This window comes from Vanellus vanellus (assembly GCF_965231255.1).
Source record: "Vanellus vanellus genome assembly, contig: HAP1_SCAFFOLD_1500, whole genome shotgun sequence".
In the NCBI taxonomy this organism is placed as follows: Eukaryota; Metazoa; Chordata; class Aves; order Charadriiformes; family Charadriidae; genus Vanellus; species Vanellus vanellus.
The window spans coordinates 214-15,793 of record NW_028127693.1 but is presented as its reverse complement, the minus strand read 5'-3'; the positions used below and the strand labels follow the sequence as shown (position 1 = coordinate 15,793).

Below are 15,580 nucleotides of genomic sequence, written 5' to 3'. Positions count from 1 at the left end.
GCAGACAAGAGACATAATTATGAAAACAAAGCCTGAACTACTGAATCAGAGTCAATTATCAGAAAAGGAGAACCAAATTACAGTTCTGATTAAGTTGCAGGTTTCAGCTGTGTGAAAGCACTTCTCTGCTGAAAAACAACAAAGAAGCATTAACTAGGACATTAAGAAAAAAATGCGTGAGAAGTGATGTCTAGGAAACCTGATTTTATTTCCATAGTGTAAACTGCAATAGTGTCTGTAGAATCCAGTCACCACACTGAGCCACATAAACAAGGAGACAATTCCTGCCCCAAAGAATTTGGAAGATGACAAAGTTGCATAGTTTTCACAAGAAGGATATGCAGTTTTGAGTACCTTTGGAGGCAGGAGCAAGAAAATGTTGTTTTCAAACTAAGATCTATGCTGAAGCTCGGTAAAAGTATATTCTTGATTGAAATAGTTGAAACAACTGAGAAATAGAGCAGGATTTCTCTAGTGGATAAACACCTTCACAAGCATATTTGTTGCCTGCAAAAAGACTAAAGGGGGTCTTCCCAAGAACAGGAAAGTTTGGTGGTAGTTAACATTGCCACTACATGCATTGCAGCCATTTGATGAACACAAATCGTGTCCATCTTGGAAGCTTAAGACTGAGCCCTAATGACTACTAAATTAAAATTATAGTCCGGTAAGAAACTACTGTCATCTAGCAACTTAAATGCACGTAGGCCCACTTGCACTATGAAGCCTACAACTCAAGATATGAAAGCAATTTTATTCCAAAGCATACATATATGCATCCTCACACAAATCCTTCTGCACAAAGTTCTTTTCCACGTCTCATGGCATAGGAAGTCAAAAGATGCAGCTTAACAGCTCTGAATGATACTCTCAGAAAAGTCTTCCCATGGAGTTGCATAGAAAGAGACAGGTCAGGTTTCTCACAATAATTTCAACATGCTTTGCAGACTTGAAGCTTCAGACCACTTACAGAAAAGGTCTTTACACAAATAGCCCAAAATTAGATTATAAAGTTGGTTTTTGACAAGGGAATAGAGTCCAAGTTCTCTCCTTCATAAGCCTACCTTACATCCAGTCTATTTCACATTACAGTTAAACACAAGATCTTCTGTCTCAAAAACTCCCAAGCCCCAGTGCATTAAGACAAACATCTGATTAGCAGTACAGTATTTGTGTATTTTAAAATAAGTCAGACAAACTTTTTTAACAAATGCACTTTAATTTAGCACTTAAAAAGCAAAGCCTTGATTTGACTTTGCCCTTGTAGCAGAGGCATAGGGGGGAAAGAGCATTTTGCCCTTGTAGCAGAGGCATAGGGGGGAAAGAGCATTTTGCCCTTGTAGCAGAGGCATAGGGGGGAAAGAGCATTTTGCCCTTGTAGCAGAGGCATAGGGGGGAAAGAGCATTTTGCCCTTGTAGCAGAGGCATAGGGGGGAAAGAGCATTTTGCCCTTGTAGCAGAGGCATAGGGGGGAAAGAGCATTTTGCCCTTGTAGCAGAGGCATAGGGGGGAAAGAGCATTTTGCCCTTGTAGCAGAGGCATAGGGGGGAAAGAGCATTTTGCCCTTGTAGCAGAGGCATAGGGGGGAAAGAGCAGTCTCTGCAGCTACACCTTCACCCACATTCAGAGAATGCTCCCAGTAGAAAAGACTTCTCATGCAGGACAGGCTGCCTCTCAGGAACATGGTCATAGCATTCCAGTAAAGGTGGTAGAAGTTTGCATTATTCACCCATAAAGTCTACATAATTGAATATAGTTGTAGCTGAAACCCGTAAGCTTTACCTTTTGATTTAACGGTGATATAGTGTCTGTTGCAGAATCAATGGGAAAGATCTGCACCTTCTGCTCAGTGTACGTATGGAAGTTCAAAAGAGCTGTTACAAGTTCTTGAACAAAAGCTAGCGCCTGGCCAGCAAGGTCTCGTAACTTCAGCTGTAAAGACAGTTATAAAATGATTGTATTTGACATGTACCTATTCACATATGAAGAAATTCTATGGTTGGATACAAAAAAATTGCTATCAATGATTTATTTTGTGTTACTAGTTCAGCCTAAAATACATAGCAGCAATTACCTTTAGCTTAATTTAAGTTTATTCATAAACCACAATACCACACAGAAAGGCATGTTTTTCTGTGACGATAAATTACATTTTTATTTCATACAACAGGCAATACTTTGCTTCTGGCTGCATTTCTCAAACTACAGGCAACAAGAACACTTACAGGTTAGTACAATTACGGAAATCATGTTTGAAATTAAGATCTCTAAACACCAATAGACTAACTCCTGACAACAGTTCAGTTCTTTCAGCATGATGGTAGTGAGGAGTTTGTAACACCTGGTTCTAAGAAAATCTAACTTTAATTGCTTCCAGAATAACAAGGTGTCTACTTCTCTAACCAGTAACACTCAATTGTTATTCTCCCATCTGGACAAAACTGAGCTGCTGCTTATGAATAAGGCTGTTCTGTGGCACTAGTGAAGTAGAGCGGTATCTAAGAAATTAATCCAAAATGGAAAATTCTGAAAAAGCAAAGACAGAGAAGAAAACCACACTGTTGTGATTTATGGAGGAGAGAACAAGGTCAAAGTAACATTTCAGCCAAGAATGACTTATCCTTCAGAGATGTATTCCTAATGCCTCAATGAAGTGTTAAATCAAGTGAATCTTGATTATGGATCCGGAATGGCGATGAGTAATTAATGCAGTCATCATACTCAGTTTGTGTATGTTAATTAGCTATGCAAGGATGGAAAACAGACAATATTACTGTTTTGCTGTCCTTTAGACTGCAGCCTGTGCTAATATACTAGCATTTTGCCTCCACTGGCAAAACCAGTCACAAAAATCTGTCCTGGAACATTTTCAAGACTGCAGATCTTGAAGCATGACATAGTGCTAGCAGAAAATAGTAAAGGGAGAAACTCTCCACATAGTTACTCAGTTTTTTCTTACTACTGATCAACAGGCTGATTTAAGTCTGCTTCCATCACAAAACTGAACAGCAGGTCACCTGTTCTCACAGCATATTAGGAACAAGGCCTCTTTATAGGCACTTCTGAAGGAAGGAGAAAGCAGCTACCTGAATTCTTTCTACAGTGGCATCCGAATGCACTAACTTGATGATTCAAGATATATCATTCAAGATATATCATTCAAGCAAAGAGAAAGAACACCGAGTGCTATGGAGCCCATCCTCAGTGACAATAAAACCAGAAAAATACTGACTGCATCAAGGTATCTGATTTACTACTGTAAAAGACCTTGATATATTTAACTATTCACAGAAAACTAATGCTTGTTTTTGAATGCCGAGTGAACCGCATTCCCAAGGAAACTGATGAAATTACAGTAATGAACAGAAGCTGTTTCTTTTTTTAAGTAACATTTACATTAATAAGGGCGATTTGGCTGTAAGTAAGAGGTGTTTTGGCAAGAAGTATCCCATAAAATCTAAGCGAACCATGCAGAGTTCTCAAAGATACCATCCTTAAAAGGATTATGACTAGTGACAAGTAATATTAACTAATATGGTACTCTAGTACACACCAATGTATAGTTTACAAATGCAACTATTGTTTGGGGCTCAAATGATGTGACTGAAGAAGCTCAGTTTGAGGACAAAGGAATTAAAGATACCAAAACTATCTTTTTTCAACAAAAAACCTTAAGACCTCTGAAGTAATGTAGTTTTAACTAACTTCAAAAATGAAATGTTCATGTTCTAGCTTACTGCAGGTTGGCATAGTAAAAGAGTATTTCTCCTAACTGTAATAGGAGACAAATAATAAACCTTTTTGCCATTCTTTTTAAAAAGGCATGCCTAAATTAATACCTACGGTGATCATCAGCCAGTAGTCAACAGATTAGCCCTAGTGAAGCAAGGTTAGCAGACAACTTGACTGCCACAAGAACAGTGTAGATTACCTTTGAAAAGTGCAGAGGCTCTGTGGACAGAAGTTTCCTTGGAATATCATGATAGTAGTAAGACAGGCTATCTTCTGCCATTTCGGGTCAATAAAATGACAGGTTTTATTCAGTATCTATGTAGAAAGTTGCACCTTTACATGCAAAGCCACAAGAAGTGCTTACCTGGTATCTTCTGTTGTGTAGTGGTACATTCAGAGCATTGTATCGATTAGATCCTACAGGACAAAAATTGAGTTATATGCATTTATTAAATAGTGTTTTTTTTAAGAGATACTTATTGGTAAATAGTAATTATTTTTTTAAAATACAAGATTTCATTGCAAAAATATTACAGTTCATGTAAGTAATGTTAACTAAAAAGATACAGACAATTGGCTTCAATAAAGTAGGCCTAAACATCCTCACTTAAGAGCTGTGACTAGGTGGACAGAAAGCACTTCCATACTTGCCTCAGACTGTAAATCAAATTTAACCATCTGGACACACTGAATTTGATAAGTAAGAACAGAATCCTCTTGCCCAAAAGAATAGTATTCATCACTAACAAGAGTGAAAAACAAGAGTGAAAATTTAAAAAAAAATAAAAATTGAAGAATTCAAGATGACATTCAAATTTCAACTATGTTCCAGGGACTAGCAAGTAAGACAAATGTGTTTTTTTAATGGTTTGCATATGTTTGTGGGTTTTTTTTTATTTTTTTTAAAAAAGCTCCTGTATGTACTTGATTTGTTGATAATTTAGAATAAAATGTACTCCACTTATTTCCAGCATTTTGTTACAGAGCAATTAGAATGATTATTCAGTTACAAGCAGGCACAATTTTTAAAGAGGTAGAGGGATATTTGAACCCAGAGAACAGCTGGCAAAGTTTTTGCAGATTTAAGAGGGATCACGTCTATCCTCAATTAAAACACAATAATAACCATTTTAGTTTAAAATTTGCACACAAAGGAAATTTACAGCTTCTTACTCCTTTTGTACCATTCACATTTGGCAATTAACACATGGGAAGAGGTAGCTGTATTCACAACAAAAAGCATCGTCCAAAATTACCAAATCCTACTCATAAGGGAATGCTTCAGAAAACTTTATTATCTTTCTACTCTTGAAATCATGCTTAGCAGTCAACAAGTCATTTGATTGTTACTGAAACTGAAGCCAGCTGCTAGTTATACTTAAAACCAACTACAGAGACTATAGCAGGACATTTTGAATCCACAGCAAACATTTCCTGACTTTCTCTTATTCTTCTATCACTAAAGATCTGTCCACTATTTGCAGTGTTTTCTACACAAGCAAAGCATTATGCTATGGCAGCTGAGTGAGCAGATAAACAGGTTATTTGTATCAAAGTTCTCATTACAATGATAACCACCTGTAAAAAAAAAAAAATCAGCTAAAGAAACCAGAGAAGTAGAAATAGGCAGCAGATGCCAGACAAAGTGATCTTTGTGATAGGAAAGAAGTGAAAAGGGTATCAACTCAAGGCACGAACATCTAACCATAACATGCTGCTTGAGAGTCAACATTTCCTAAAGAGAAGATGTTCTGGTGTTTCTAAGCCAAGGCTCAATGGATTGCCAACCCAGTGGAGAACTTGGAAGAACCCCTGCAGCACCCCACCAAATCAGCTTTCAGACAACAAGAATATTTCTTAAAACTGTAAGTTTGGCAAAAAGGGTTAATATTTGTCTCATTCTTTCTAAAAAGGCATGCCTTTTAGAGAACCTAAACATTGTCACTCAGTTTTAAATTGAATGAAAAATGCAAAAGCTACCAATAAAACCTACCAGAAATTCAACAGCCTGTTTTCACTTCTCTGTTCCTTCTCCACTACTTTCAGCTTTTTCACTACTCCAGGTCCTCCTAGTCTCACTGCCAGAAGAGTACAGACTGCTGCCTGCCCAAGGTCAACCTCATTTTCAAGCTATTTACAAAAGCACCCAGTACACAGCACTGATCTGGCACATACTAACCAATTCTTGAACCAAAACAACACAATGGCTGAGCACTCCTAACCTCATGGAATTCTCCACACCTCAGTTTATCTAGTAGTAGTTGGAAAGGAAGAAGAAAAAAGGTTGCTTCAGGTAAAAGTCCCCAGATTCCAAGTTTTGTTTGTTTGGATTTTTTTCCCCGGAAGAGATTAACAAGTCTGAGACAAACCACAGATAAGAAGCAGTCTGGGCATTCTCTGGTCAGACATGAGACATGCTTCCCACTAATACTAAGTGTAGACCATTACTGATGCAACGCCTCATTAAGTCAACATCTCGGCAGCCACTAGTTTATCCCCATCTTAACTTACTGTAACTCTTGAGCATACACTGCCAAAAATAATACTCTGAGATGAATAACTAAAGAAATCTCTGCAAAGAAAGCAGTAAATTGACAGTGTTCCTTTTACAAAATTTTGTCAACACTAAGCAAGACAAGTGGCAAATTACTCAAAAGCCCTCAAGTTTTAATTTTCATAATATATAAATACAAAACCTTGATAAGATCACTAAACAAGATTATCATGACTACTTATTACAATTATCTCCAAGTGTCTGTTCAGATGTCCAACATTTCTTACAGCCAGTACATTTTAAGGAGCACTTCCTCCAGATCGACACCCAAAATTAAACAAGAAACCCAGACCAAAGCAATACGTACTTGTGTCATTAAAAGGTACTTTTTCATTGATTATGCATAGAGATTCTTCCAGTCTACTGCCCAAAGCTGCTTGAAGATTCTTTAACTGTTGCTGGCTAAATAACAAAAAGAGAAAAAACGAAAAACCACACACACACACTGTAAACCTTTTAAATTTAATCTGTATCACCAACACCATAGCTCACCATAAGCAACACTTGGGTGTACAGGTATCTGTCTCTTTCCAGAATAAGACAGCAGGAATAATTTTTCCACCTTTGTGTTATATTTAATATATGACATTGTATTTTAATCCCCTACAAATGCAGTGAAAGATACAATAAGTAGCTGTAAATCCTAAATTCTACTCTTGAGAAGTTCATATAGCTTATACAATAATTGCAGAACTGGAAAATAACTGAAGTAAGTTGAAGGTATTCTTTTCTACTAGAATTTGAATGGGAGTGCAAAAGGACCTTTAAATTAGTTACTACATATCCAATGCGGTATTCCAATATGCAAGTAGCGAGTTGTCAATAATTCAGTTAACTATGTCACATCACTATTAGAAATGCCTCACAAGCTTTTCAAAGCCCCATATTTAAAATACTGCTATGATACGGCCCATTTCCACAAGACTTGGCAATTATGTTTCTGATGCTTTCTCAAGCATTTTTTCTCTAGATCGGCTTCAGTTGCATTTGATTGTTTATATAGATCTGAACTTAAAATTATTACTAATATCATTAGTATAGATTCTTGAGATGAACAGTAACATATTCCAGCATTATATACATAAGTCAACAAGGATTACCGCATATTGATTCAGACCAAATTCCACACCTTACCCAACTTAGGCCCCCAAATTCTTCACTGTTTTGCTTCCTGTTTGACATCTAGAACTCCTGCACATATAGCGGAGGGTGGGGGGAAGGTGTCAAAGTGACAGTTTTTTTCCTTTTTTACAAGAACATTTGACACAGAAATTTATCAAAACTCACAAAGAAAAAGAATCAGAAATAGACAAGCAAGATATAAAGAAACTGGCCAATAAGTAGCTCATGCACATTAACAAACATTTTTCTTTAAGAGCAGCCCCAAAATTGCATAGAAACTGAACAGCATGAACTGCAGTAGCATTGGGCGTGATAGAAAATGATCTCAAAGACAAACTGCAGAAGTATGGATGTTTCCTTTTTGTACTATAAAGGAATGGCAAACAAGTAGTTTGATATGTCTTGTTTTACAACCACCCTTTAATTTTCAAGGCATGCAGGCTATCAAGTCTCATATCCCCTGGCTTTCCTGAATAAAGTGTGGGTGTCAGAGGCAAATGGATTCCTTCCCCTGAAAGAGTGGGGAAAACAAAAGAGCAGTACTCTCAAAGAAATCTTTAGTCACGTGTTCATAAGATACTGATTTCAGTGTTTAAAACAAAGTAGTGTCAGGCTTTATTATTTTTAAAAACCCTGCCTTCTCAAATGGTAGGGACAATTTCTTACAGTGACATTAATTACCCAATCATAATAGAACACGACAGACAAGCTCTGAACTGAGTAGTGGCAGATTAAGACTATACTGTTTTTCAAACACCACAAAAAAAAAAAGCAAACAGCAGCAAAACACAGCTTTCATCCTCTTTTGTAAATCATTCTTAATGAAACCCTGACCTGTATTAGAGGAGGGTTATTGGAATTCAAGTATCTTCACATCTATCAAAATAATTAGAATACATACTTCAAGGTTACCATTTGAGAAAAGGAACTCTTCATCTGATCATGCAGTATGCATTTTATCCACTACATTAAAGATCTATACCGTACATATGTCTTTAAAAAAAAGCACCTTAATAATGAACTTCAGGGAAGTGCACGCTACTTTGATTAGGCCCACAGTCCTCAACTTCTCCCCATTTTCTACAACTTGTCTTCAAGACAATGAAGGTATTCCAAAACTAACAATACAATCATTCAACAAAAACTTTAAAATATTCTAGATGAGCATGTTATACCTGAAGCAAAAGTGATTATTCAAGAAGCTTTTGGGGTGGAGGGAGATTTTTGAAACTCTTTTCAGTCAGCTGCCTTAGCGTACCTTACCCAAGCTCTGTTTTTGGAAGCAGTTTGTAAAAAAAACCCTCACATATCTGTTTCATACAAGTTCAGTGGTTTCTTTACTTTTAATAGCATTCCATTACAAATAAATTCTTTAAGCTTTCATCAACTTCACAGTTACTTAACATAGCTTGGCAACAAAACTTTTCTTACCGAAAGCTGAATCTACGGTATTGTCTAGTTGCATAGACAGCAGAAGGAAAGGGGGCCCGACCTGCACAGTCTTGACATTAATGTGCTGCTGCCCAGTATTTTGGATTTTGTAAAAGTCTTTTTTTATTATTATTTTTCAAAGGTATTATTCTCTAAAAATAATACACTTAATCTTTTATAGCAGTTATTTCTTTAAATCAATTTTTCATTATATTAAATAAAAACACTTACCATTCTTCGGTTCGAAGCCTACAGTCCTTAGCTTCTCTTTCTAGTGTCTGAGACTTGATCTTTATGCAAGAAGATAATCTCACAATGTAAATACTGACATAGCAAGACATTTCATTTCAAAACTTTTCAAACTTGCAAGTAACAGAAAAGCTCCTTACTTCTAATTTGGCTTTATCGTTCTGCAGCTTTTCTATGGTATCTGTGTATTTCCTTGTTAAACTGTCCACCACGGCTTGATGCTGGGCAGCATCAGTTTCCAAAACCTCAAGTCTAGTTCTCAGCTCCGCTTCTAAACGTTTGTGCTGCTCATCTGCTTCAAAGAACTAAAAGGAGAAAAGTAGAGATCCTATGAAAGCTTCATTTTACTACAGAATCCAGTCCTATGAGTTATACTAATTTAATTTGCCAGTCCAGGTTAATAACAAGTACTAGTTCTCAGATAAATAGAAATTTTATGATGATAGTCACAGATAAAAGATTCAAGAAGAAAGTACTTTGTGTTTATTAAAGTTTTGTAGTACCAAGCATTTCTTAAATACATTGCCAATTAATAGCAGACACCTGAAAAATTAAACTTGAGCTGTAAGGTTTTTCTCAAGTATTCTAAACCAAAGTGAAACACATTCCATTTCGGTAAAGTAATTCCTGACTTAATTACAGCAACTTACAGAAAGTATTTTAAGCTTTAAGGCAATTCTGAAACAGTTAGTGAACTAAAAAGAAGTTTCCACCCAGTACCAACTATGTGGCTATTTTCAGTAGAGTAGCTAAGTGTCACCAAAAGTTAAAAAACTAAATAAGAAAACAAATATTGTGTGAGTTATTCCACATATTGTCTTAAGAATCTAAAGTCAAAATACTTTTTCATTTGTCCAGTGAACATCTTTATAAACAAGCTATCTGATCTAATCCTATTTTGCATACAACTAATCTTTTAAACCCACTATTTTTCATATTGCATTTTGTTTTCTCTATCTTCGTTCATGTGACCAGTTTTCTGAACTAAAAAGAAAGGCTAAAAAAAGTTTCACTCACAAGTATATGTAGTCGTTCATTCTCTTCTATCTTCTTCTGAAGATCTTCACTGAAGACGCTTTTCTGCTCTTGACTCAACTGAGATGAGGATTCTGTACTTTTCTTTTGGAAGAAAATGCATTCATTGTCTCCAACTCTCTGGGAGTATCCCATAGCCCATCCCCAAGTATATGAAAACACTTCCCATCGCTAATTCCCAATAGAGGCACTTGAGTATATATTTTACTTACATCACCAGTAGTAGTATCATCACCAAACAAAAAGGAGACTGTTTACATTTCAACTTAACACCGAACTGCAAGTGCTTGCGACAGCTAAGCCACCTCTGCATTTGATGTCAGCCTATGAACTACAATACCTGAGATACTGGCATATGTTCTCCTACTTCTAAAAGGATTGCAGTCTGACACAGATCATCTATCCGAATCTTAATCTAAACACTTTTAGATGTGACTTATGGTGTCCCAATGGCAAGTCTCTGAAGTAAGGATGACATGGAATTTAGTAGGGGTATTTTCAATATAATGTACATAGTCAGTGAGGCGCTATAGGTAAAACTAAAGGGAACATATTTAAAAGGTAGTACAAACACTTCTTAAAAAAAAAAAAAACAAAAACAAAAACAAACCACAACAAACAGAACTGTGCCTTCTGACAGCTGAAGAGGAAAGTCGGTGGCAGTGGTTTGCAAAGCTACTCAAGCCAGCTGAAGTCCTTCAAAATTTGGAAACACGTCTAGTGAAGCAATAAGTTACGTAGTGCAAAATAAAAGAACAGAAGGGTCAAACTGCATTTTGAAGAACAATCTACTACGGTGCATGAATAACATAAGTCAGAGGTACTATGCTTGTCAAGGAACTGGATAGCAAAAAAAATGTGCAAGAGTTTAGGGAAAAAGTAAGAGATGATCATATTACTAATCAGTTTAATGGTTTCTTTAATGTGAGTCTTGATAGCTACAGCATTTTGGGAGCTAACTAAAAGGAAAAGACGACAGTAATTAAGAGGGGTTTCCTCATAAAAGGAGGGTAGCAAAGGATAGTTGAGAACTATTTAAGTCCAGACACACCACCCCTGGAATTCTGATATTATCTACAGAATACATGGCTGATCTTGGACAGATCGCGGTACAACAAGGTTTAATCAGCAAGCATTTCGGCAAAGAAAGATCGCAGTACTGAAATTATTCTGTCATTTTGAAATAATATAAGGCATACTGGCTAAAAATTTAGACTTCAAAGCATTTGACAAGATTCACGTAAGAGTTGACTAGAAAAAAAACTACAATCACAGGCTGAGGAGTTAACCACCAACACCAAAATTACAAAGGAGGTGGGGATAGGAAGCAAGGGGTGATCAGTTTTCTTCATAAGAGTAGATTAACCACAGAGCTCCAAGACCTTTCCCAGCTGTTTGAACACTTAATAAATATCTAGAAAGGGAGGCAGCAATTCAGTATCAGTCAGCTGATAGCCTAGAAAGAGTACAGAACTATTTAGCATATATGTATCAATACCTGTTTTGTGGGTATGTTCACTAACATCAGCTAGTAACACAAGTTCTGACAAAAACACTCAGCTCAACCCTTGACATGAAGCAAATACTGCTAGAAATCAGGATAAGACACTGATGGGTGAGGACCAGACATCTGCCAAGCAAGTTTTTGCCTTTAGCACACACCTTGTTCTTCTTGCCCCTAGCTTCACTTAATGCAAGTTCATCTTGAAGTAACTCCACCCGCTTGGCAAGTTGCTGATTTCGAAAGGTCAAACTGTCCATTTCTTGCTGCAGTTTTCTCAGTGATTGATCTTTCATCTTCACTTGCTCCTGAATGGCCAAAAAGTTTAACTTTAAAACTTTCACAATTACTTTCACACATGCTCGTAATAAAAAAGTATCACATTAAAAAAAGAACACATTAAAAATTGCTGTCTTCACTCTTTGAACACTGAAGAAGCAAAAAGTATTGCTTTTAAACTAAAAAAAAAATGTTTTCACTTCCTTGAGCTGCCCACAAATCACACAAGTAGGTACTTCATTCTATAAATTAATCAAGAAGCAACCTCCCGCTTTTACAAAGTCAGCACCTACAGAGAACAAATTAAAACTAGCTGCAGAATAGAAATTCTTTTACTAAATCAAGTTCCTTCTTTTAATCACAATACTTTAAGTCAAATGTATTCCCATTTACCCTTTCCATTTACCTATTTTGTCACAACTTAATACATCCGACGTGAGCAGTTTTTAGAAATTACCTTCAGAGAAGCAGAGTTTGCTTGCTCATCTACAACCCCTTTTTTCAGTACTTGGTTCTGAGCTCGAAGCTGAAAAATAAGAGAAGCAAGACAAAGGAATAAATAAAAGCCATTTGTCAGAACATGCATAAAACATCACATCCTCTCATGAGAGCACCAGATGTGTGTGCTTTGTAAAGTATTTTGTTCAGGTAGGTAGTAGTGGTAGCAAGTTGAAAGAATATCCAATTCAAAGCCTGAATTGCCAAGAAACAATAAGTTATTTTACCATCTGAACACTTTGGTGAAATAGAACATAATTCTTAATAATTGACTTTGAAGATTAGTTACTTAAGTATAGTTAAGGTTTGAAGAACAGTGAACACATATGGAAAAGCTGCAACTTCTTCCTTGATTAATCAAGTTCTTGCTCATACTCAGTGCTAATTCTGTCTCTCCCCTCTTCTCCCCAAAACTGTTCATGACTGGTTCTGGAACATAAGTAGAGCTCACAATAAAGTCAAGATCTGTATCAATTCAAGAAGACCTTAACTATACTCTAATGCAAAAATACTTTTTACTGGTAGCAGCAGATGATCCAGAGAAAAAAGCTTGACAAACACTTCAGGGAAACACATAAAAAGCATAGAAAAAAAAGCCCTATAAGACTTACTTCTGTAGTTCACAAATCTGAGCCAAAATCACTGTGGTGAAAAGCGATACTCAAGAAATTTATTTCCCAGTCACTTCATAGAGTACCTCTACCCTGCAGCAATGAGGATACTGACAGTTCCATCTTCCCATTCCTTGATAATTGCTTAAATACTGGTTTCTTCAATACAAGTTTGTATTCACTTGACATGTTTGAACCTAGCTTTTGCAGACAAATTAAAAGGGTTTGTATGGTGTTTGGGAATACCTCTGCCAGATGCATAAAAGACAAGATTCAGTGTATAACAGCAATGGCCAATCTTTTCAGTCTGATGACTGAATATATTTGAAAGGTCAAAAGTCAGTTGACATTGCTAAGCGCACGCTTTTGCCCTGCAGTATTCCCACTGTGCTGCTCAGGCACCACAAAGGCAAGAGAAGAAACCTGCAAGAGCACCACAGAAAGACTTCAAAGCACGGAGTTTCCCTAGCAAGAAAAAGCAGTGCAGTAGTTTTCTACACCTTTTTTCTGCCACAGCTACTAATGCAGGAATATGTCAGGTGCAGTGATGAAACACGGAATGAACTAGCTCAGTTGTGCTGCACTGAGATACCCAGGATGAAGTGTGATCCACCAAAGGCTGTCACAAGTTGTAAGAGCCTTCTGACTACTACTTCCATCAGGGTTGTGGGAGAAAGCCAGGAGCTGCAACTTGAGGGGAAGAAGATACACTGAAAAGATACATCCTTCTTCTGGACTGCTCTATAAACTGAGAGGGAAAGCAGTCCTTTGGCAGTCAGTTCCCTTGGCTCTCCTTGAGTCTATCAAGCTCTTGTCTACCTCTGTCCTTGGCTTCAACAATGCAATTAAGTGAACACACAGAGACCTTCCAGGGCTACTCTCTGGTTCCACCTGCACACAATAAATAGCCAATTGAACAACTGATCATTTGCACAAAAAGGAGAGTTAACTGCAAAGGTGATCCCACAATGACCTGGAGTTGTAGTACAAGAAGTGGGATAAGACCAAAAGATAGTTTCCACAAAGAACCAATGAAACATCACAGGCTGAAAGTCGCAAGATGAAGTTCAAAGAAAGCTTTTGGAGACTGTGGTACTAAAAGAAAGAGGATCCAGCAGCTGGAACTTTCAGAAGCTATAGTCAAGAGATCTGCATTGCAAAGTTTCATTCAGGAATCAAGCAGCAAAGCCCCTCAATCATCTTATCCTGAGACATTTTTAATCTCCAAGGTACAGCAGAGCCACTGTAGAAAGCAACAAGAGATATGAGCTCTGTGACCTACAAAACCCCAAGTAAATTCAGTTTTCTTTAAATGGTCTTGTGGAAGCATTAAACAAGTGTATGTATATGTGAACAATTTAGATTCTATATATTTTTTTTTAATAGCAGTTCCAAGGAGAATAGTAATAGAAAGGTGTTAAATATAGTCAAGTGCCTCGTGCCAAATACTCTGATGTTGGGCTACACAAAACTAAAGTGCTGGTTTTTTTTCCTCAAGACCATTGAAGAACTATACCATTCAAGATATACGGTCTCCTCTTCCTTTTAGTGAAGAAACAAGAATGAAGAGTTCTGTATTAAGCAAGGCTCCCCAATTTAAGGAATTATCTTGAGCACCTTGGAAAGGAAAAGCATTCTCCACTATGGGCCAAAAGTCTTTGCAAATACTCCCTTAAGCACCACCAGAAACGGGAAGCAAAGTCACCTAGGGCAGCTGTGGGAGAATGGGAACAGACATGAGGCAAGTGTGGAATCAAGTGTCCTCCCTTCCAAGACCCTGCAACACCACTGAACCTCCCACATCCACCAGTCAAAGAAAACTCAGTAAGACATAAGACCAAGACCTCAACAAATGTTCACAGCCGAAGAGACAACTAAGCCTCAGGCCTGACTGGGAAGTGGAGAAGTAAGGGAAAGCTCTACTAGTTTCGCTTCCCTGGTGTAGCCGAACCCATTATTTGTCCTACTGGATGCTTTGCATGCAAGGCCACCTTGTTCCTCACGCCAGCTTGCCCAGCCAGCACTCGGCAATACTCTGTTCCCCCGGCACCTGCAAACTCGCACCTCCTCCGCCTGCCCAAGCTTGCCTTCACCTCATCCTCAAGAAGAGGCAACCTTTGGGCCCCAAAGACTTCACGCTGCTACAAAAAACAGCGGTTCAGTGCTGACCAGGCCCCCGCTCCGGCTGGAGCACAGCCGGCCGGGAGAGCTCAGGGCCCCGCCGCCCCACGGCGGCACCGGGACAGAGAAGCCGGCTCCGCCGGGCGGGGAAGGCCCGCTCCCCTCCGAGAGGGGCGGCCGTTAGGCGCGGAACGGCCGGCAGCCCGCGCGCAGGGAGAGGCGCCGGCGGAGGGGGCGGCGGCCGTCGTTCACGGAGCATCGGGGACGGGCTCTGGCGCCTGATACCTTGGAGTACTCCTGAGCCAGCTTCTGGTACTTCCCTTGCAGCTCCGCGGCAGCCGCCATCTCTCCGCCGGCCCGGCTCGGCTCGGCTCGGCTCGGCTCGGCTGGCCGCTAATGCAGCCGCTAGCCCCGCACGCCCGCCAAGGGGAGACGCACTTCCGGGTT

At 38.4% G+C, this 15,580-nt stretch overlaps 1 protein-coding gene across 1 annotated transcript in view; it reads right to left on the bottom strand.

Annotated features, from left to right (window-relative positions):
- Positions 1–13,201, bottom strand: part of LOC309685103 (protein phosphatase 1 regulatory subunit 21-like) — a gene marked incomplete at its 5' end in the record, with an annotated part of 29,728 nt that extends 16,527 nt beyond the window's left edge. The window contains 9 exons of the mRNA XM_082500912.1: positions 1,783–1,932; positions 4,097–4,149; positions 6,594–6,688; positions 9,071–9,129; positions 9,229–9,393; positions 10,106–10,207; positions 11,786–11,932; positions 12,361–12,429; positions 13,124–13,201. Coding sequence (XP_082357038.1) covers positions 1,783–1,932; positions 4,097–4,149; positions 6,594–6,688; positions 9,071–9,129; positions 9,229–9,393; positions 10,106–10,207; positions 11,786–11,932; positions 12,361–12,429; positions 13,124–13,201 — 918 coding nt within the window. The remainder of the gene's footprint in view (positions 1–1,782; positions 1,933–4,096; positions 4,150–6,593; positions 6,689–9,070; positions 9,130–9,228; positions 9,394–10,105; positions 10,208–11,785; positions 11,933–12,360; positions 12,430–13,123) is intronic.
- Between the last annotated feature and the right edge of the window lie 2,379 nt (positions 13,202–15,580).